This window comes from Sceloporus undulatus, chromosome 4 (assembly GCF_019175285.1).
Source record: "Sceloporus undulatus isolate JIND9_A2432 ecotype Alabama chromosome 4, SceUnd_v1.1, whole genome shotgun sequence".
Lineage (NCBI taxonomy): Eukaryota > Metazoa > Chordata > Lepidosauria > Squamata > Phrynosomatidae > Sceloporus > Sceloporus undulatus.
The window spans coordinates 74,117,279-74,139,210 of record NC_056525.1 but is presented as its reverse complement, the minus strand read 5'-3'; the positions used below and the strand labels follow the sequence as shown (position 1 = coordinate 74,139,210).

The 21,932-nt window shown below is 42.0% G+C and overlaps 1 protein-coding gene across 1 annotated transcript in view; it reads left to right on the top strand.

Moving 5' to 3' along the window:
• Positions 1-21,932, top strand: part of KIF2C (kinesin family member 2C) — a 39,729-nt gene that overhangs the window by 12,819 nt on the left and 4,978 nt on the right. The window contains 14 exon segments of the mRNA XM_042464843.1: positions 1,481-1,600; positions 2,405-2,505; positions 3,120-3,215; positions 4,039-4,093; positions 4,993-5,155; positions 5,802-5,892; positions 6,993-7,056; positions 7,555-7,646; positions 9,583-9,725; positions 14,607-14,811; positions 16,345-16,455; positions 17,310-17,377; positions 21,193-21,250; positions 21,253-21,303. Of these exon segments, the coding sequence (XP_042320777.1) occupies positions 1,481-1,600; positions 2,405-2,505; positions 3,120-3,215; positions 4,039-4,093; positions 4,993-5,155; positions 5,802-5,892; positions 6,993-7,056; positions 7,555-7,646; positions 9,583-9,725; positions 14,607-14,811; positions 16,345-16,455; positions 17,310-17,377; positions 21,193-21,250; positions 21,253-21,303 (1,418 nt within the window).

Sequence of the window (21,932 nt, the reverse complement as noted above, 5' to 3'; positions counted from 1 at the left end):
TCACACACTGTTTTCTTTAGAACACCTTGTAAACCTGCACCATTGAAAGTACCCCTAAATACTAAAGAGCTGCTCTCACGTCAGTGTTAACAAAATTTTATCTTCTTACACGTCAGCTGCAAAATTGAATATTCAAATTCATTGCACTGCACTGCTCAGCCATTTCACACGCCTGTCCAATACCAGCCTCACAGTACAGTAATTACACTGGATACCTCTAGAGTGCTTATACAATAGCAGAAATTATTGTGGTGAGAAGTCTATATACAGTTGGCCCTCCACAGATGTGATTTTGACTTTTGTGGGTTTGATTATTCACAGATTTGATTAATACGGTATGTTCTCTCTATGGATCTCTAGATCCTCCAGTGTGGATCTGCGAAAAGCTGATCATAGGGTCACCCTGGAGGACCTAGAGAGTCCTAGAGAAATTTGTAATTCTGTGGTCAGCTTCTGTCAGATGTTAACCATAAAGTTATGCTGGAGGAACTAGAGATTCCTAGATAAGTGTTTTCAGATTTTTTACAAAGTGGGTTTTTTTATTTGCATTTTATGGGGGTCCTGTGCCCCTAACCCCAGCGAATGTAGAGGACCCACTGTATTTCCATGCTACTGCACACCCTATATCAGTGGATCTCAAGTGGTGGGGCAGGGGTGTGTGTACAAGAGTTGTTCAATGGGGGACATGTCACTTGGGGGCCTTGATTCTTCCTCCTCCCAAACCTTTTTACGTGTAAAATTTAGACGAGCATTGAGTTAAATATTGAATTTATTTAAATAAAACTGTTTTCATTTGAACAATGTTATTTCCTTATAAAATGTTAAAATATGAATATATGTGAATGTGCAAATTGCCATATGCACAGTAAACAAAATATTTTTATTCATATATTATGTCGAGTGGAGTCGAGTGATGTCCGCATGTAGATGTAAAAGAGGGGGGCCCAAGGCTTAAAAGTTTGAGTACCATTGCCTTAAATGAAACCTCATGCTTGAAAATCCTCAAATGTTAGATGTGGATGCAAGGCAAAATGTGTGGTCGCCACCAACATTGTCCTTGACACCATGCTGAATGTTGGAGGTGCTCTAGCATTTCCAATATACACTGCTGCGTAATGTTCATGGGGGAACTCACCAAAACAGGAACTTATAAGTTTATTGCTTCACATGTTCAGGTTTTATGTTGTTCCTTTACAGCAGACCACACAATCAGGTTGCTAGAATACAGTTGTTCACCTACATATTACTTAGTTATTTGTTTTTTGTTGACAAAGAGTATATCAGGCAACTATGTTGACGGCCAGTTAAGCCATACTTAAATGTTTATGCCCCTTGTTTGGACTTTTCTATTTAACAATCTGCACCTCTTGGCTTAAATCTATATGGGATATGATTTGTTTCCCTCTGACTACCAATTATCTCACGGTTTCTTGTATTGTCTTAGACAGTATTTTTAACCACTGGGTTCCTGTCTCAACAGTTGTACGAGCTCGATCTAGAAGCAGCTACTCTTCTGACAGATGTAACATACAACCAAATGGCAATGAAGTGACAGAAGAAACTACACAGTCTCTCAGAATTGTCTCTGCTGCAATTCAAGGTAAAGAATGTTTGATAACTTTCCTTCATGAACCTTTTCATTCAACTTTTATACAGAGTTGTATACTACTCTTTTGGTAAATAGAGTTGTGGATTAAAGCCAAGGTTGAGCTGCACATCTGCTTTGTAGCCTTATCTCATTCAGTTCTGAAAATTATAGAGTAGTACACTTAAGACTATCAAGTTTATTTTGGTGTGAGCATTCATAGATAATACTCTACTTCCTTAGATGTACTGACTAAATCTGTAAGTTTGAAAAGTGCCACAAAAGCTCCTTCCTGCTTTTTTTGTTTTTTGTTTTGAAGCAGATTAGTACAGCTATCCCTTTAGATATAAAGTAGCATTATGGGTGTATCTTGATGTCCACAGTGTCCTCTCTGTCCACAAATACAACCAATTTCTCTGTATTAGCAGGACTAATGGTCAAAGACGTCTGGATACATTTCAATCTGTAGCTATTTTACTGAAGAGTGATAACGTGGTAATTTCATGGATTATGGGCTTGCCTTTTTAGGAGGCATCTCTGGTTGGAAACCATGGATGGGCCAACTGCAGCCCCATGTGTAATGTGTGGCCTCTAGGGGTACAAGTGTAGCCTCCCATGTCCCCTCAATAAAAAAATATACTGAAAAGCCTCCTTATGCTCTGTAGAGTCCAGAGGAGAGCAATTTTCCTAGATTTTGTGACACCCCCCCTTTGTCCAGGTCCAACGTGGGGCGTATGTAGCTCTGGACCTGTGGAAGTAGCCTGTTCCATTGTAGGTTGTTCTGTCTTGGCACAACTAACTGCACTGTGCTTCCTCTAGCTCGGAGAAAATCTAACATTGTGAAAGAAATGGAAAAAATGAAGAATAAGAGAGAAGAAAAAAGAGCTCAGTTCTCTGAAATAAGAAACAAGCGGGCACAGGTAAGGATATGAGCATATGTAATTCTTTAAGTGAAATATTCTGATGAATATTCCACTTAACAGCTGAATGCTGGCAGTATTTTCAGAGACATAGAAAATTTGAGTATTTATTTTCCCTCTGATCTGAATAAACTAAGAACCTCAAGTGTATACAGCTCTCTATTAGCATGGAATGAATTAGTAAAGGATTTCATATTAATAACTGTTCCATATTTCTATTCCTGACTATCTTTATGAAAGGCCTTATCTCAGAGTTGCCTGAACAGGCTGTATTCTTTTATTTCACCAAGAATCTTGTGTAGCTTTTATGAAGATCAAATCTACAATTGGGATAATGTAATGAAAAGCACTTAATTTGAACTTAATATTTTAAGGAGCTTTTTAGTCTCAGCCCTAAATAAAATTGCATAAGGTGTATTTTGACAATACTTGTTGAAGCTTTAATTGCAAAATAAATGCTTAATGAAAGACCAGTTCCATCACTCCTTTTCCTCTTTTTTCTAACCAGTACTTCATGCTGGGGAGGGGAGTAAACCCCATCACCACTACCACCCGTTGCCCTGAAATTCTCACTGTAGCAAGTGTTTCAGCTAATTAATACTTTGCTTTAACAGGAGTTTGACAGCAGTTGTCCAAATTGGGATTTTGCACGGATGGTCAAGGAATACAGAGCCACTATTAATTGCCAGTCGATATCAATGAATGACCCAGTGAGTAACTAATTACAACTAACTGGCTATTTGTTATGTTGCCTCAGATCATGTCTTCTGCCAACTATAGTTAAAGAGGCAACAAAAAGAAGATTCTGAGAATGTCAAGAACTATGTAAGTGAAATAATTTGACTGTGGAAGGGAACTCTTTCTGGTCTCCAAATACATTATCTAAAAGTTTTAAAATCAACTCTGACAGTGTGTGCATTACACTGAGTTGATATGTAAGATTGTTGCTGAGTGATATCGGTAGGATATTAATTCAGAAAACTTCTGAAGATCAGATGCATGATCTGTATATGCAAATAATTAATCAAAGGAGATGGTTGCTATGTCTTCTTAGCAATTTATGTTTTATAGTGCAAATGATTTCCTGCTTTGTCTAGATAACTTAAATCATGTGAATACGCCAACATGAATTTGTTTACTTTACAAACATATCATATTATGCCATATGATATTAGATATGGAAATTCTTTTTGTCAGGGCTCAGACTCAAAATACATGAAAGACACATCTGGAGGTCAGCACTGTACATGGCCGCTAGTGCCATTTGTAAAAGTAGTGGAAACTATATACATCACATGATTTACTGGAAAAACTAATCTTGAAGCAATGTACTGTAGTAATATTCCTCTCTCTTCATCCTTCTTGCGCAAGGTGATCCCATAATATTCTTTCAGTGTACCCTGCCAGTACTCCTTCACTTTCTTATACCTTCGTGTTTTTTGTTGTTCCATTTGCAGTATGGAATAAGGATATCTGAACTTCTGATCTTAATGTGGTTTGTGTTTTCTTTCTGTTTGTCTTTGTGTGCTTAAGATAGAAGAACATAGAATTTGTGTGTGTGTGAGGAAACGGCCCTTAAATAAACAAGGTAAGATATGTGGGATTTAGTAATTTCCAACTATAGATTCTGTTACTGCAAAAACTATGTTTGATATTAGCCGTGGGAACTAAGCTGCTGTAGAAATTTGTTTTAGAATGATAACATCCAAGAATAGCTTTGAATTAAAAAGATATAGAATAGTATTAAACCTCTTTAGGAAACACATCCATACAGGGACAACTTGTCAGCTACTTCTAATTTTAAGCAATTTCTCCATCTATATTCTGCCACATTGAAGATATTGTTGTTGATTTGTGCCTTCAAGTCATTTTTGACTTATGGCAGCCCAAAAGCAAACATAATGATGGGGGAGAATTTGTTTAGAGGGGGGTTTGCCATTGCCTTCCTCTGAGGCTGAAAGAGTGTGATGTGCCCAGAGTCACCCAGTAGGTTTCTATAGCCGAGTGGGGATTTGAATCCTGATCTCCCAGACAGCATCTGTAATGCAGAAATTATACAGTTTGAACTGCCATGGCTCAATTCTATGGAATTCTGGAATTGGTAATTTTGTGAGATATTTAGCCTTCTCTGTCAGGAGCTCTCATGCCACAACCAACTATATATCCCAGAGTTCCATAGCGTTAGGCCATGACAGTAAAAGCTGTGTCAAACTGCATTATTTTTGCAGTGCAGATGCAGCCCTAGTTTCCTAGTCCAACACTCACTTATATCACGATGTGTCTCGCGCATTTGCCCTAATCTTCTCTCATGGTTTTTGTCACTACCAGAATGTCTCCATTCCCAAAATTTATGTTGTCATTCCTTTTTTGCATTACTAATTACCGTATATGTGGCTTTTGCCCCCCTTGCTTAAATTGTTATGAGTTTAGAATGTCTATAGAATTCACAGGGTCCTATTTCATACTGCTTTTTTTTCTCCTAAACAGAACTTGCAAAGAAAGAATGTGATATTATTACTGTTGTCAGTAAGAACAGTATCCTAGTCCATGAACCAAAGGTGAAAGTGGATCTGACAAAATATCTTGAAAACCAGCCTTTTCGATTTGACTTCTCATTTGATGAAAAAGCTTCAAATGAAATGGTTTATTGGTAATGCTTACCTTTTCTCCTGGCAGTGAACAGTAGAGAGTAGAATCAGTTTGCAAATTAATACTGATGCTTTTTTACTGCAGTACTGCCAAAAATAATTTAATTTCTTCATGGACTGCACAGTCTGATGCCTCACTTCAAAAATTCTTGCTTTTTTGTATCTATCCATATGTATGCAGCAATTATTTGCTAGTACTATGTAAACTAAAAGGTCAGATAAGTAAGATTCTTACTTGCCCCATACTGTATGGAGCTGTTTTAGGCCCCACAGTATGTTTTCTTCTTCTGCACCAGAGAAGCATTTATTAGTGGGTCGCTCTTTCCAGGTATATAGAGAGGTTCTCAGTATCCTATGATTCTTTGGCTGTTATTCTGTGAAGCACAGGATTTCTCCCTTTGCAGAAAGCTAACACTTGAACCTATTGAAGTTACTATAATTTTTTGTATACAATACATATTTGATCATGCTCATTTCTAAATGTGATTTATCCTAATTTTTCAGTGTCTGTTGACAAGATACTTAAATTGTAACATACTTTTTACATGATGCTCTTTTTAGATGGACTGCATCAAAATTTGAATGCTGTATATACCCTTATACTATGAAAGCTCACATTCTCCATTTATTCTTATTATACTTGCTCAGGTTCACTGCTAGACCGCTTGTACAGACAATCTTTGAGGGGGGGAAAGCTACGTGTTTTGCCTATGGCCAGACTGGTAGTGGAAAAACACATGTGAGTATGTAGTAATTTGAAACCAAATATGAGGAACCTTTGACTTTCTTCATCAATGGTTCCCAAACTTTGACCCGCCAGATGTTTTGGACCTCAGCTCCCAGAATTCCTGACTGTTGGCCAAGCAGGCTGGGGCCTCTGAGAGCTGAAGTCCAAAACACCTGCAAGACTGAAGTTTGAGAATCACTGTTTGAGATATTTTGGACTCCTTAGTATCTTGCCATTTGCCATACTCTGTGGGGCTGATGGGAATTATAAGTCAAAATCTGAAGGGCCAAAGTCCCAAACTGTTTTATATTCTGGATTGAATCATAGTTGTTTAAACAATTTTTGAATGATTGTCTTGAAGATTATTGGCCTTTTAAAATGCATCCTGATCAACAAAATAACTAAGACTCAGATTCTAGCTTGCGTTTTATGAAGTGCTTCTGTTTTTCTATAAGAGGACAGAGCTGGCATTATTGAAATTCAAGTGTCAAGGCCAGTTCATGTCTGTTGGCACCTGGGAGATAACACTTGGTTTGTATGTGCCTTCTTTCACATTTCTGACATAAAAGGACCTGGGGAATCTACATTTTGCAAATTCTGAGTTCCAAAAATAACCCTATAATTAATGGAATTAGCAAAGATATTTTCAAAGTGATGACCTGTCTTGATTTCTCTATGGATATAATCGTGGGTGTTAAGAATGAGTGAACTCATCCAAGAATATATTCTTAGCTTCGAGTTACTTGCCAACTTTCTGCCATCCCTATCCAATATTATTCATTACGCTACAAATTATGGTAACATAGGCTTATACGTGTGTTTCAGAGTGTTAAGGAACTTTTTTATGCCATACCTAAAACAGTTTGTCAATCTATTGTTACATTTGTCTGCATATTCAGAGCTGGTATAATTAGGTATTTTTGAATGAGATTAGATACTGAATATTGATGTTAGTTGAACTTGAATGATTTTGAAGGGATTGGATTTCATGGTTTTGTTTATTTGTTTTTGAAAAAAATATTTTTTGTGCTTACAAAAAATGAGCATTGCAAAGAAAGCAATTTTCTTGTGGTTACTGAGACTTTATTTTCTAATGTCTATTTCCTTTCTAGACTATGGGTGGAGACTTCTCAGGGAGAACACAGAAGGCCTCCAAAGGAATATATGCTTTTGCATGTATGTACTCTTTTCACTTTAACATTTTAAAAAAACTTTATAAAGGCGAAGGGTAAGGTATGTGTAGAAGGCTGTGTCGAGGTTAAAGTACAGTGGGCCCTTGTTATCCGCTGGGGTTTGGTTCCAGGAACCCCCGTGAATAACAAAATCCGTGTATGCTCAAGTCCTATTAAATACAGTGGCATAGCAAAATGGTGTCCCTTATATAAAATGGAAAAATCAAGGTTTGATACTTGAAATTTATACTTTTTATGAATATTTTCAAGCCGTGGATCCTTGAATCTGTGTGTAAAAAATCCGTGTATATGGAGGGCCAACTGTACTGTCCTATTTGAATTCCAAGTTAAATGCTGATTTAATTTGCTAAAATTCATTGCAGATGCTTCAAATATGGTTTCTTAAGCATATCAGAGCTGTGAGAGAGCTTGTGAAGGTGTCTCAAAGCATACCACACTATTGATAAAAGTTTCCATCTTGTAATTTTCTTTCCTTTACCAGCACAGGATGTCTTCCTCCTCCTGAACCAGACACGGTACAAGGCTCAAGGTCTAGAAGTATATGTGACTTTCTTTGAAATATACAATGGAAAGGTGAGGCCATCAAGAGTGCTGAAGATCTCTTTTTTTGGTATAAAATTTCGTAGTGGAAGTGAATATTGGACTGATGCTTCCCCCTTCCTCTTGTGTGTCTTGTTGTGTATAGCTTTGGTCCTGATCACTAAGCAGATAGATCTGGATTTGGATATGCAGCCTTGTCAGTTTGCCTCACCTAACTTTATTTATTACAGTCTTTTCAACTTGGTTAACTGAGTGAATAGGCTGGTAAAAAATAATGGGAAGTAGGTGTTCTTATAAAAGCGAAGAGGTGTGATACATCCACTATTCTTGAGGCTACAACCCATTCTGCGTACTATAGCTGTGACTCACCAGTTATGAGGTAGTAGTCTATAAAGGAGCAGCAGACCTATAGTAGAGAAGTATGAGTTATTGTCAGGTTCATCTCCAGTTCATTAGTGTCACTCCTTTGATTTCAACACCTAATTGACTCCATATTAAGCAAGTTAGATTCACTTCTAATTTTGTACCTTCCATCTCTGAATTATAGCAAATCCTAATGTCTGTTTTAAATTGGAAAGCTCATGCTGAAGATTGACAATAGAGTGGTCACCCTTCCTTTTGCGGGGGGATCCGTTCCGGACCCACTTGCAAAAATGGAGTTTCACTTATATTCAAGCCCCATTGACTTGAATATAGGCGCGGGCATGTGGGGGGTGCAGGCATGTGCCATGGGGGGCACCCCATTCATTCTCCCTCCATATGTTCCTTGCGCATAAGCGAGGGATGCGAGTCGAAGACCGCGAGAATGGAGGGAGGATTGTAATTCAATGAAGCTTAACGTGATGCCTTGCTCCCAGCTGGTCACTTGCTAGAGCCAAGCTATTGAATTTATATGCATCATTTCTCCTGGAGTGGGACCCAAGGTGGATCACAAATAAAACTGGTTTAAAAATTTCACAATAAAAATGTAAGAACACTTAACATCTCTTTAAAACAGTATAAAATGACATTTAAAATACAAAAACCATAAATAAAATGCAAAATAAAACAATGTGAATATAAACTCTAAAACTATTTTTTCTCCATAGACTGAGTGCACATCACCACAAACTCCCTAATGTAGGGTAGCTTTTTAATCTGTAATGCTTAAGTATAATGTACAGTCAACCCCACACACTTGACTTTTGAGAGTTGAATATTCATGGATTTGATTAATATATTCTCTCTAGGAATCTCTAGGTCCATGATGGTGAACCCATGGCATGTGTGCCAGAAATGGCACGCAACACCATTTCCCTGGAGGCAGATGGAGGCCAGGAATGGCGCAGGGGGAGGAGGAGGAAGAGGTGCGCTCCTGTTCCTCTTCTTCCCCCCTTGCCCCCCTTTGGTCTTCAGCTGTCTCTGGAGAGCCAGCTGAAGGCCTGGGAAGGTGGGAGAAGAAGGTCCGCCCCCAGAAGGTGGAAGCCCCACCCCGGGGGGGCAGAAGTCCCTCTCCTGGCACCGGGTAACACCTTTTAGTTTGGGCACTCGGCCCCTAAAAGGTTCACCATCACTGCTCTGGGTCCTCCAGCATGACCCTATGGACAATATTTGCCAGATGTTACATTGAAAGACCTAGAGATTCCTAGAGATAATCCTTCTCTAGTCATTTGTTGGCCTTCTAGCACAATTCTGTGGTCAGTTTCTTGTGGATGTTGACCATAAAGTTGTGCCAGAGGACCTAAAGATTCCTAGAAATCTCTTGGGTAAAAAAAAAAGTGGGTTTTTCATTTATCTCCCCCACCCCCTTTAATGGGGATTCTACATCCTAACTCAGCAAATGTAGAGGGCCCACTGTACTCCTGTTGATAAGCAAGCTTTATAAGGAGAACTTTTGTGCTGGCCATGTTAAAACAGGATTGTTATATCTTGTTTATTTAAATGTGACAATTATAGTATCAATTCTTCTTGCAAATTTTTTTTAATACAGTTGTTTGACCTCTTGAACAAAAAAGCAAAGCTGCGAGTATTAGAGGATGGCAAACAGCAGGTTCAAGTGGTTGGCCTGCACGAAATACAAGTGAATTGTGCTGAAGATGTTATCCGAATGATTGAAATTGGGAGTGCCTGCAGGTTTGTGGTTTTCTGTGCTCTGATATTTGTTGGCTTATTGTTTATATGGAATGCTCATTTGGCCATTTCTCAGCAGTTAGGAGGAACTGTTGAGGAAAGGTGAGCTTTATTGTCTAAATTGCTTCCTGATTTACCCAACCCTAGAGAATTTAGGAAAATTTAGGGGCTGTTCATAACCTTTAGGTTTTCTGTGGTAGCATATAGCACATGAAGAGCCATAGCACAAGTACTTTAATATTTCAGAATGAGGAGGGAAACTGTGTGCTAAGCAAACCTGAAATCAGCATAAGCAACTTTGTTTAACATTCTAAATAAATATGCATCTATACCAGACTAACTGGTCATGAAACACTGAATTTTCTTAGTGTTTTTTTACAAACCCAACTCGAAGTAGGAAATGGATTCAAGGGTAGATGTGGAAAGTTAGGGAGAATTTCAGTCATTCATGTCACAGAAGTTTCAAACACAGAATGCTAAAGAGCATTTTGCACACATGTTACATTTTGGTGTCTTCCTTCATACATAACGTGTTGATGAAGCAGTAATTGGAACATGACGTGGGGATGAGAGAAGTTGCAGATGTTACCTTGGGGAGACAAGCAAGATCCAGATCTACTGGTGGATTTCTGTATACTAACATTCAAGGTTGAGTAATTTTGCTCATCCCTTTTCTGTAGCAAAAGAGGAATCAGAGTATGATGAATGACATAAAACCAATCCTAGAGCAAAAGGCAGAGGCAAGTCTTCATTCTTCATTGCAGAGATGGAATCAGAAGATGAAACTGATCAGCCTTCCCTCTATGCCTTATGAGCACTTTGAGCTCAAGAACAATTCTCTGACATAGATGAACAACAAGCCTTAGGGTTTCTCGAACTTTGAGCTATTGGAGGGTGGGATTGGGTTGGTTTTTTTCCTCTCAGAGCTTGGAAGTGATAGTTAGCTGAAAGTATTTACATAGGGGTTGGAAGAGAGATAAGATCTTAAGGTATCTGTCTCATGTTACACAGTAACAAAAAAGTAATGATTGGTGTAACAGGTAGTGTAATGAGTTGTTTCAGCACTGTAATGCATAATGTCAATCATTTACTTTCCAAATACCAGTGGCATTGCAAGGGGGGTGCAGGGGGTGTGGACTGCACCAGATGACACCCTAAGAGGGGTGACACCACTGTTCCTCACCTACCTACCTTTTGGCAGAAATGGGCTGTGTCGTTTGCCTACTGCCCTTTGAAATGCTTTTAAAGCATTTTACCTAGCACTGAGGCAGGTCAGTTAAAGTGGTCTCAAACTGGATTATTTCTGCAGTGTGTTTTGGACCTCAGTTGATCTAAAGCAGTGATTCTTAAAGTGGGCAGTATGATCCCTCAGGAGGCAGTGGAAGGACCTAGGGGAGCAGTAGGGTGGGGGAAAGGGGTGGCAAGGGGGCTTTCAGTCAAAGTATTGGTGTGCATGAAAGACAAGGAGAACCAGTAGCCTTTAGGACAGGCCTCCACAACGGCAGTAGGTAGGGGCCAAAATTAAAAAAAAGCTGAACTTCTTTGGACTGCAGATAGGTTTTTATTGGCTCACTTTCCAACTTTTCACTCTGCCCCCACCATCCAGCTCTTTTCTAGGAGAAAGCTGGGTGGCAAAGGAGCCTTGAGGGGCAAGCATTGAGCTTTACAGTGTAGATGCAGATTGAAATAAAGAAGCTGGTAGCATGAACTTTTGTAGATTTGAGCCTACTTCCTGAAATGCATGAACTTTCAGTTAGTCTCAGAGGTGCTGCAAGATGGGTTGAGGTGCCTGGTGGGACTCCAAAGCCACCGCTGCTCCCCGCTCCCAGGCCTTCAGAGTGAGGGAGAGGAAAAATGAATAGAGGGGCGTTGTCTCGCTCCAACTTCATGCTACTTTATTGTGGGGCAAGCCAGTGTGGCAAAGTGATTTGAGCATTGGACTAGGACTCTGGAGACCAAGATTTGATTCTCTGCCCTACCCTGAAACCCACTGGGTCACCTTGGGCAAGTCACATCCTCTCAGCCTCAGAGGAAGGCATTGGCAAACGTCTTCTAAACAAATTTGGCCAAGAAAACCTCATGATAGGTTTGCCTGAGGGGTCACCATAAGTCTGAAATGACTTGAAGGCATACAACAACAACAAAACAACACGAATGCTTCAAGAAAATGCCAGTGTGGTGTAGTGGTTTGAACATTGGCCTATGACCCTGGGAACCAGGGTTTGAATCTCTGCTTGGCCACTGAAACCCACTGAGTGATCTTAGGCAAGTCACATTCCCTCAGCTTCAGAGGGAGGCACTGGCAAAACTACTTCTGAACAAATGTTGCCAAGAAACCCCTGTGATAGATTCACCTTAGTGTTGCCATAAGTGAGAAATGACTTGAAGGCACGCAACGACACCACCAACAATAAGAAAGTCCCAATAGGAATGCCAAAGTGGTGTAAAAGTTTAAAAATTGGAGACCAGGGTTTGAATCCCCTCTTGGCCCACTGGGTGACCTTCAGTAAGTCACACTCTCTCAGCCTCAGAGGAAGGAGTTGCCATAAGTTGGAAAAGGACTTGAAACACACACCAAAGACCCATTAACATCAATGGGCTGCAACGCCATGCCCCACATTAGCAGTGACTGCTGGGATGACAGTGCCTTTGGAGTCCTGTGGGGCAGAAACCCCACAGAACTCTGAAAGCTGGGGAGGGGAGGGGAGCCCTCAGAGTCCCATGGGACATACGTCCCACAGGGCTGTGATGGGAGTGTATGTGCCTGTGAGAGCCTTCAGAGCCCCATAGAGCAGAAGCCCAACAGAACTCAGAAGGGAGTGGGGGGGGGGAACCTTCAGAGCCTCGTGAGACTTTGAAGGATTGTATACATGTGTGGGAGCCTTCAGAGCCCAATGGGAGTCTGAAGGCTTAGGGGCAGTGCCTGAGGAGGAGGAGTGCGAGGTGAGCAGAGGGAGCTAGGGAGGGTGGGGTGAAAATGGCGACCGGGGTCTGTTTTGCAAGGGTTCTGGGGCTTGGAGCAGATCTGCATAACATGCAGCCTTGACTATAGCCACCAATGTCCCCCAAATCCTTGCGGGCCACATGTAGCCTACAGGCCTGCTATAGGACCATGGTGGGGATGAGGTTTGCATGAAACCTCTTCTCAGGGTTCCTCAAAACCACAGTGCAGCTTTCCTGATCATTTAGTGTAGTGGTGTCTCCTGCTCTTTGCCTGCCTTTACAAGCTCACTCCCTTAACTGCATCTTTGGTGGTGGCAGTGGCAGTTGGGAAATTCTTGCAAAACTTGGATGCAGGCCATTGCTATGTTACCATTTGGGACAGACTGACTGACTAGAGCATGTTAGAGCATGTGGCAGTGCGGGAGAAGCAGTGGCAAAAAGGAGCTTTCAAATTTGGGAACCTGCTTAAGCTTTGTGAGCTTTGCTGCGACTTGGCTGGCACGTTGGAGCTATTTTGCTGCTTCTGTTTTCTTTCATGGGACAGGCTGAGAGATTTTCCTGCCTCCCCCAGGTGGATCGAGGCGGGATTACAACTTGGTATAAATATACAAATACAAATCACAGCAATAAAATACATAAGCACTTAATTAAAAACAATCTATCAAAAGGTGACCGTGGGATAAAGATATTCCAATCCTGATCAAAGAGGTTGATCTATGTGTCTTATACAAAATCGGGTGGGTATGCTCGCTGGAGGAGATCCGTCTTAACTGCCCTCTTAAAAGTCTCCAAGGAGGTAGTAAGACTGTTCCACAATCTTGGAGTGACTATGGTGAAAGCTCTTTGGGAAGTTGAGGCTAGTCTAGTCGTTTTTAATTCCAGCAACCAATGTTCTGAGAGTGTGGGCCAGATTATGTAGTAAGTAACTCAGGCCTAAGCCATATAGGGCTTTAAAGGTAATAACCAACACCTTGTATTGCATCCAGAAGCAAATTGACAGCCAGATGTATATGTGTGTGTGTGTGGGGGGGGAACACTTAAAGCTGTGTGGGGAAGATGTGTGTAGTGAAGGAGAGGAAGGTGTATCTCCAGTTCATGACATGTCGCCTCTGTAAACTCCCGACACACACACCAGCTGTGCCCATCTCTGCCCCAATGAAGAAGGATTGAGTCTTTCCTTGCCAAGGAGAAGGTTCTCCCTTTACATACGGTTACCTTGGGAGCAGCAACCAAGTAGCTAGCTGAGCATTGACCAAGGGGCCTCTTGCCTACACTGGCCTTTGCTGGAGGGGTGGCATAGATGAGAGGCTGCATGGTTGCTCCTCCCAGGTGACCAGGTGCAAAGCGACCAAGATTGGTTATTATGAATTTGCAGTTGAACAGTAGACCTAGGGTTGTTGCCCAAGATGAAAGAGGGTGCTAGTCAGAAATGTTTGGGGGCCCCTGATTTAAAGCATAAATCTCATAGTCAACCCATATCTCTGTTAAAAAGTTTGTCTCGTGATCTTCAAATTAGGATTATCTGATGGAGGTAGGGCCTTTAAGGACTGACCTGAAAGGTTGGCCTGGGGGCAGAGTTGGGGCGCAGACTCCAGATGACACATGCCCGACTCCACCCCAGACAACATGCGGGATCATGGCGCACCTCTGGTGCTGCATCCAGATGATGCAGTGGTGAAGGGGTGCCAAATAGTTGCACTGCCACGACTATGGTGCCCTGTCGAGGGCGCAAAAAGGAACCACTTTTTGTGACTCCTTTTTGCACCCTCGGAAGGCTGGATTGGAGCCGCAACATGAGGTTGCCCGATCTCGCGCGAAAAAGGGTGGCTGTAGGCTGCCCCTTTGGAGCAGTCTGTAGAATTCCCTAGTTTACCCTGAACATAACATTTGTCAAAACTTTATTAATTCCTGACCCTATGAATGTTTTTGTTATCTCTGCAGGACATCTGGGCAAACATTTGCAAACTCCAGCTCCTCACGGTCCCATGCTTGCTTTCAAATTATTCTGCGCAGAAAAGGAAAACTTCACGGGAAGTTCTCCTTAGTGGATTTAGCTGGGAATGAGAGAGGTGCTGATACATCCAGCGCTGATCGACAGACACGAATGGAAGCAGCAGAAATAAACAAAAGCTTGCTAGCACTAAAGGTACAGGGTAGAACATAAATTGTAGAGGTAATGAGAGTTTGTGGTATGCCTCAACTAAGAGTACCTGGGCCTGTTAGTGGAATAATGCCAGATATATCTTGTTTGCTCTCAAAAGATGGAAAACCCCATTCTAAGTCCATGTATGTACTGTAGGAGACAGTAGAGTAGCATACTCGTGCTAACATTAAACTTGAGGCGCATTTGTTAAAATAGTTATCACGGAATTAGAGCATGAGATAAGATGGGATAACCTAGGCTGCTGTGGTCTTGGCATGAAGAGCTCGTCATTGTCCTTGTTAAAATACATTACAGTCGGCACTTGCCATCCATTGATTTGAGTATCTGCAGATGGCCCCACCCCATTCACCTTGGTGATGGCACGTGCATGCAGCTATACCACCATTGGGAGCAATGTGAATTGAGGTCCTGCGTTTTTTGTTATCTGGGGAGATGTGTGTTCAGAACGGAACCCCTGTGGATACAAAGGGCCAATTATACTGCTATGCTAATCTAGTGTAGAATGCTTAGTATTCCAGGAACATAACCTCAATTTTAAGAACTACTGTAACCTGTTGTTCGGCATTATTCTTCTTGTATCACAAAATACTAAGCCTGGATACTAAATTAAATTTTGTGGCTACATTTATCTTTTCCTCAAACATAAAACCCTGAGCTTTCCAGTATGTTTACATAATAGTAAATAGTTTAGATACTGTTAAATCATTAGACATCCTGTTTTCAGATAGCTTTGTAATCATGAAGGTGCCAAATTCATCATTCTTATATTAAATCTGAGATGTTTGATTTTTATAAATATTAGATTTGATTAAACATTTGTATGTTTCTACAAACAAGATGTGTTAGATGACATTCAAAAGTTAATAATTCAGATTTGATCCTAAAAATGTTAATAAATTAGAATTTACAACAAACATCCTGGCATGAATCTATTATTAGTCCCAACTAGATTAGAGTAATTAAATCAGTGGGGTTACTTTTGTGTTGACTCACCAATCAACAGTTGATCTGGTGAGTCCACTCTAGCTGGGTCCTCACTGAAATTTTAGTGAGTTTAAATAGTCAGATTTCGTGTAGTCCAACTGTGATGTCACTAAGTGATGTCACGTAATGGTGATGTCACTGGAAGACACACCTTTCCAGAATTGCTAATACTTCCCATAAAGCATAGCAAAAAGCCAATCTTGCTAAGAGCTGCTGCTGCTTGTACCACTGTGGATACTAACTAAAAAGGGGTATTTAACAACTTTTTTGCTTGTGGGTCCTTGATGATTAGCTTTGCGTTTTTTGTCCATATTTTAAAGGACAAAAGCAAAATATGGAGAACTTACTAGGACAGGGGGTTTATGCGGTATATAGCACAGCTTTATCGTTTAGGTACTGTAGTTTTATAGTACAGGGTTAATTTCAGTTATTTCTTCTGAATTCAAACTTAATTTTTATGACCACAGCTTTGCCTATAGTAAAACTCTTTGCAAACATAATTACCCTTTATTTCGCATCATCTCCTTACAGGAATGCATCCGTGCTCTAGGTCAGAATAAACAACATACACCTTTTCGGGAGAGCAAACTAACTCAGGTGTTAAGGGATTCCTTCATTGGAGCCAATTCCAGAACTTGTATGGTAAGTTAAATAGCAAACCTTACATTTGGCAGTGTTCCTGAGTTTCTGAAAACTCCTTCTATCTATATCATCCTTTCGTTCTATTACTGCTAGTTGCTGAATTTTTAATTACAAATATTGATGATATATGTTTCAGATGGCACCCAGATTTTAATTGCCAGTGCTAACATTACAGGAAGAGGTGGTTGCTTATCAGTCTATCCTCAATTTAGTAATTGTGTATGTATTTACATAATGATTTAGCAACTTAATAGTAATCTCTGGTGCTGGAACCATTTTTAGGTGCATAAGAATATTTTCTCATTTGTCAGCCATTCTATGTTGTTCAGCATAGCTAATGCATGTCTCATTGCAAAACAAATACCTGAGTCACAGGCCTATGTAACAGGAAAATGCAGACATTACCACTTAAACCAACTTCACTTTGCTCTGGCAATAAGTAAAAATATCTTATGTTCTGTCATGCCTGAATCCAGAATGTTATTGCCAGTTTTTGCCTGGTGTGAAAATCTAGAATAGGCTCACTAGACCAGTGTCCTGTAGCACTGCTTCAGCAAACTGCATATCTGAATCCACAATTAAATATCAGTAAACAGATACCATAATTGCTGTCCTTGGAGCTGTTCACAGAACTGTAGTCTGGAATATAAAAAAGGCTGATAGTTTTCAGTAGCCATTAAATTCCAAGTAATTAATCTAAAGGGGATGGTATATGTTTGAGATGGTTTATCTTTATGTTCAATGAAGCAGAGTTGATAGTAATGAATAAAGACTAGTCAGAAGTGGCTGCAGATGTACAAATGGCAAGAGCCAGGAAATGCAGGCTGTTCATCTGTTTATTTATTGGCTTTCAGATTGCAATGATCTCCCCAGGCATGAATTCCTGTGAATACACCTTAAATACCTTGCGTTATGCTGATAGGTATGTGACTTTTGTTATTCAACAGATATCATCTAAAACTTGGATGTGAATGTACACATAAGGCCCATCCCCAAAGCTTGTGAAAGCCCATCTTTCATGTGCTGTGTGTGACTGAGTGAACATGGTTACAAAGCTCCTATCAGTGGGAATCAATCAAACAACCAGTTTATTTATATCCTATTTCCCCCAAAAAGTGGGACTCACATTTATCAGGGTTTATGGTTATGGAAGCTTTATGTTCAGATAAACGCAGTTATAGAACCCAATTTATACCTGCAGGCTCAGTGATGAAAAGTCGAACTTACCTCTGGATGTTCAAGGGCATGGGGGTGGGAGAGCAGGGATTGTATGCTACCTACATCCTTGCTTCAGTTTTAGCCCTTTGTGTGTTCAGACATCATCCAAACAGGACTTCCATCAAAACACACATGGAGAATATGGAAAACCAAGTTTAACTCTGCCATTTCAAATGGCCTTGGCTTTGAATAACATTCAGCTACCAATTTAAATAACCTGCATAACTGATACAAAAACAAACAATTGAATGGGACATGCCTGGCCTTGTTGAAAATGCATCTAGGGAAGGTGATCGAGAGGGCGGTTGCCATCCAGCTTCAATCGATCTTGGATGAAACTGATTTTCTAGACCCATTTCAAACCGGCTTCCGGGCGGGCTACGGGGTTGAGACTGCCATGGTCGCCCTGGTCGATGATCTCCATCTGGGCATGGACGGGGTACCGTGTCCCTGTTAGTGCTCTTAGACATCTCAGCGGCTTTCGATACCATTGACCATGGTATCCTTCTGGGACGCCTGAGAGAGTTGGGAATTGGTGGCACTGCGCTCCAGTGGTTCCGTTCCTACCTCTCGGGCCGGTCCCAGATGGTGCAGCTGGGGGACGTGTGCTCCGATAGGAGGGCACTTACATCTGGTGTCCCTCAGGGAGCCATTCTGTCCCCCATGCTATTAAACATTTACATGAAACCGCTGGGTGAGATCATCCGGAGACACGGGGCGCGGTGTTATCAGTACACTGATGACACCCAGATAGTCTTCTCTGTGCCTCCGGCTGCTGCAGTGACCAGGGATGGCATCTCTCTGGATGCCTGTCTGGAGTCAGTAATGGGTTGGATGAGGGAAAACAGACTCAGTTTGAATCCAGAGAAAACGGAAGTGCTCGTGATAGGTTCTCCTGGCCCGGGACAGGTTGTTTGTCCACCTGTCCTGAACGGGATCACGCTCCCCGTGAAGGACTCAGCTCGCAGTCTGGGGGTGCTTCTGGACTCGTCGCTCCATCTTACATCCCAGGTGGATGCGACAGTCAGGAGCACTTGTTATCAGCTTAGGCTGATACGCCAACTGCGACCCTACCTGGGCCGGGGGGACCTTGAAACGGTAGTACATGCTCTGGTAACCTCTCGTTTGGATTTCTGTAACACGCTCTACATGGGGCAACCCTTGTACCATACTCGGAAGCTTCAGTTGGTTCAAAACATGGCAGCGAGACTGGTCACTGGCTCTTCCAGGACCAGTCACATAACTTAACTCTGCCATTTCAAATGGCCTTGGCTTTGAATAACATTCAGCTACCAATTTAAATAACCTGCCATAACTGATACAAAAACAAACAATTGAATGGGACATGCCTGGCCTTGTTGAAATGCATCTAGGGAAGGTGATCGAGAGGGCGGTTGCCCATCCAGCTTCAATCGATCTTGGATGAAACTGATTTTCTAGACCCTTTCAAACCGGCTTCCGGGCGGGCTACGGGTTGAGAGCCATGGTCGCCCTGGTCGATGATCTCCATCTGGGCATGGACGGGGTTACCGTGTCCCTGTTAGTGCTCTTAGACATCTCACGCGGCTTCGATACCATTGACCATGTATCCTTCTGGACGCCTGAGAGAGTTGGGAATTGGTGGCACTGCGCTCCAGTGGTTCCGTTCCTACCTCTCGGGCCGGTCCCAGATGGTGCAGCTTGGGGACGTGTGCTCCGATAGGAGGGCACTACATCTGGTGTCCCTCAGGAGCCATTCTGTCCCCCGCTATTAACATTTACATGAAACCGCTGGGTGATATCATCCGGAGACACGGGGCGCGGTTTTATCAGTACAGTACAGTGGTACCTCGGTATACGAAATACCCAGGTTACGAAATTTCCGGGATACGAAAAAATCCCATGAGGAAATATTGTTCGGCGTTACGAATGTTTTTTCGGGTTTACGAAAAATTTTTTGGTGCTTTTCGGCGATATTCACACGAAATCGCGGCTTTTCCCATTAGCGCCTATGGGTTTCGGCTACGAAGCTTTTCGGGTTACGAAAGCGGCCGCGGAACGATTAATTTCGTAACCCGGGCACCACTGTACACTGATGACACACAGATAGTCTTCTCTGTGCCTCGGCTGCTGCAGTGACCAGGGATGGCATGTCTCCTCTGGATGCCTGTCTGGAGTCAGTAATGGGTTGGATGAGGGAAAACAGACTCAGTTTGAATCCCAGAGAAAACGGAAGTGCTTGTGATAGGTTCTCCGGCCCGGGACAGGTTGTTGTCACCTGTCCTGAACGGGATCACGCTCCCGTGAAGACTCAGCTCGCAGTCTGGGGTGCTTCTGGACTCGTCGCTCCATCTTACATCCAGGTGGATGCGACAGTCAGGAGCACTTGTTATCTGCTTAGGCTGATACGCCAACTGTGACCCTACCTGGGCCGGGGGGACCTTGAAACGGTAGTACATGCTCTGGTAACCTCTCTGTTGGATTTCTGTAACACGCTCTACATGGGCAACCCTGTACCATACTCGGAAGCTTCAGTTGGTTCAAAACATGGCACGAGACTGGTCACTGGCTCTTCAGGACCAGTCACAAACACCAATTCTGAAAGATCTCCATTGGCTGCCTATTCGCTTCCGGGCACAATACAAGGTGTTGGTTATTACCTATAAAGCCCTATATGGCTTGGGCCAGGGTACTTGGAGACCGCCTCTCCCCATACATTCGTCCCGCACACTCAGATCTGCTGGGAAGCAATTGTTACATGTTCCAGAGGCAACATATTTCTACCACCACTCAGAGGGCCTTTTTCTATCTTGGGCCCATCCTCTGGAACTCGCTTCGAACGAGCTCTGCTCAGCCACCTCCCTGGAACACTTCAAAAAGGGCTTAAAACTTTTGGTTCCAGCAGGCTTACCCCTAACATTCCATGTTGCCCCTTCTCTCCCTCATTGTTCTGTAATCTTGTGCAGTTGGAAAAAAAATAACTGGATTTTAACTGTTGTAAGATAGTGAGATTTTGTATTTTTTGTATTTTAATTTTTTGTATATTGATGTATCGTGTTTTTGGCTGTTGTGACCACACCTTGATCCCAGGAAGGTGGCTAAAAATAAAACTTTTATTATTTATTATTATTATATTTCACAGTGTGCTTACTTACTACTGTCTGATTTTGACTAAAAAGGTCCTAGTGCCCTTGAACTCAGGGAAAAGTCACAACTGAAAACACATCTAAGGAAATGAAGATATATCAGCTGGTTACAGGGACGGGTGTCTCTTCCTTTGCTTAGAAGCTATCTCAGCCAGTATCTGCTTTTGTAAATCGTATCCCATAGAGCACTAAGAAATAAAGCAGACAGATGAAATTTCCTTTTGAGCAAAAGAAGGAAAATCAGGCCTACTTCTTTCCAGATAAACTTTGTATTAATATGCTAGGGGGAACTGTTACAGGGTTATGTTCATATACAACAAGGGAAAGCAACATCTGCAAGGCTGAAGTAGAATTAATCACAGCTCTCATATGTGAGACCTCTGTTCTTTCTCAGAGTAAAAGAACTCCCTCACAATGGAACAGCTGGTGAGGCACAGAACTGTATGGACACTGAGAAGATGAAGAGCTGGAGATTAGTGAGGAAGATTCAGACAACCTTCTTGAGGTACATTTGTGTAGCAGGGTGTTATCAGTACGCTGATGACACCCAAGTATATTTCTCCAGTCCCAGTCAACAGCTCTGACACAAATGGTATTTTCCTCCTCTCCACAGTATCTTGAAGTGGTAATGGACTGGATGAGGAAAAACAACTCAAATCAATCCAGACAAAAATGCAGGTATTTACAGAGGGGGCCCAAACCAGGTATCAGGTTGCAACCTCCAGTCCTAGAGGGATCACTCTCCTCAAAGGACTGTTTTCGCAGTTTGGGGGTGCTCCTAGATCCATTGCTCCAGATGACAAAGGTAAATAGGACAGTCAGGAGTGTCTGTTATCAGCTTGGTTGATATGCCAGCTGCGCCCCTTCCTGGATGTAAAGGACCTTGAACTGTAGTATATACACTGATAACCTCACACTCGACTCGATTTTGCAATGTGTTCTACATGGGTCTACCCTTGTGCCTAATCCAGAAACTCCAATTAGTACAAAATATGGCAGCCAGACGGTCACTGGAAAATCTAGGAGTGACCGGATAACACCCATTCTAAAATCACTTCACTGGCTGCCTGTTAGTTTCCAGGCGCAGTACAAGGTGTTGTTTATATTAGTCTTTAAAAAGCCCTACATGGCTGG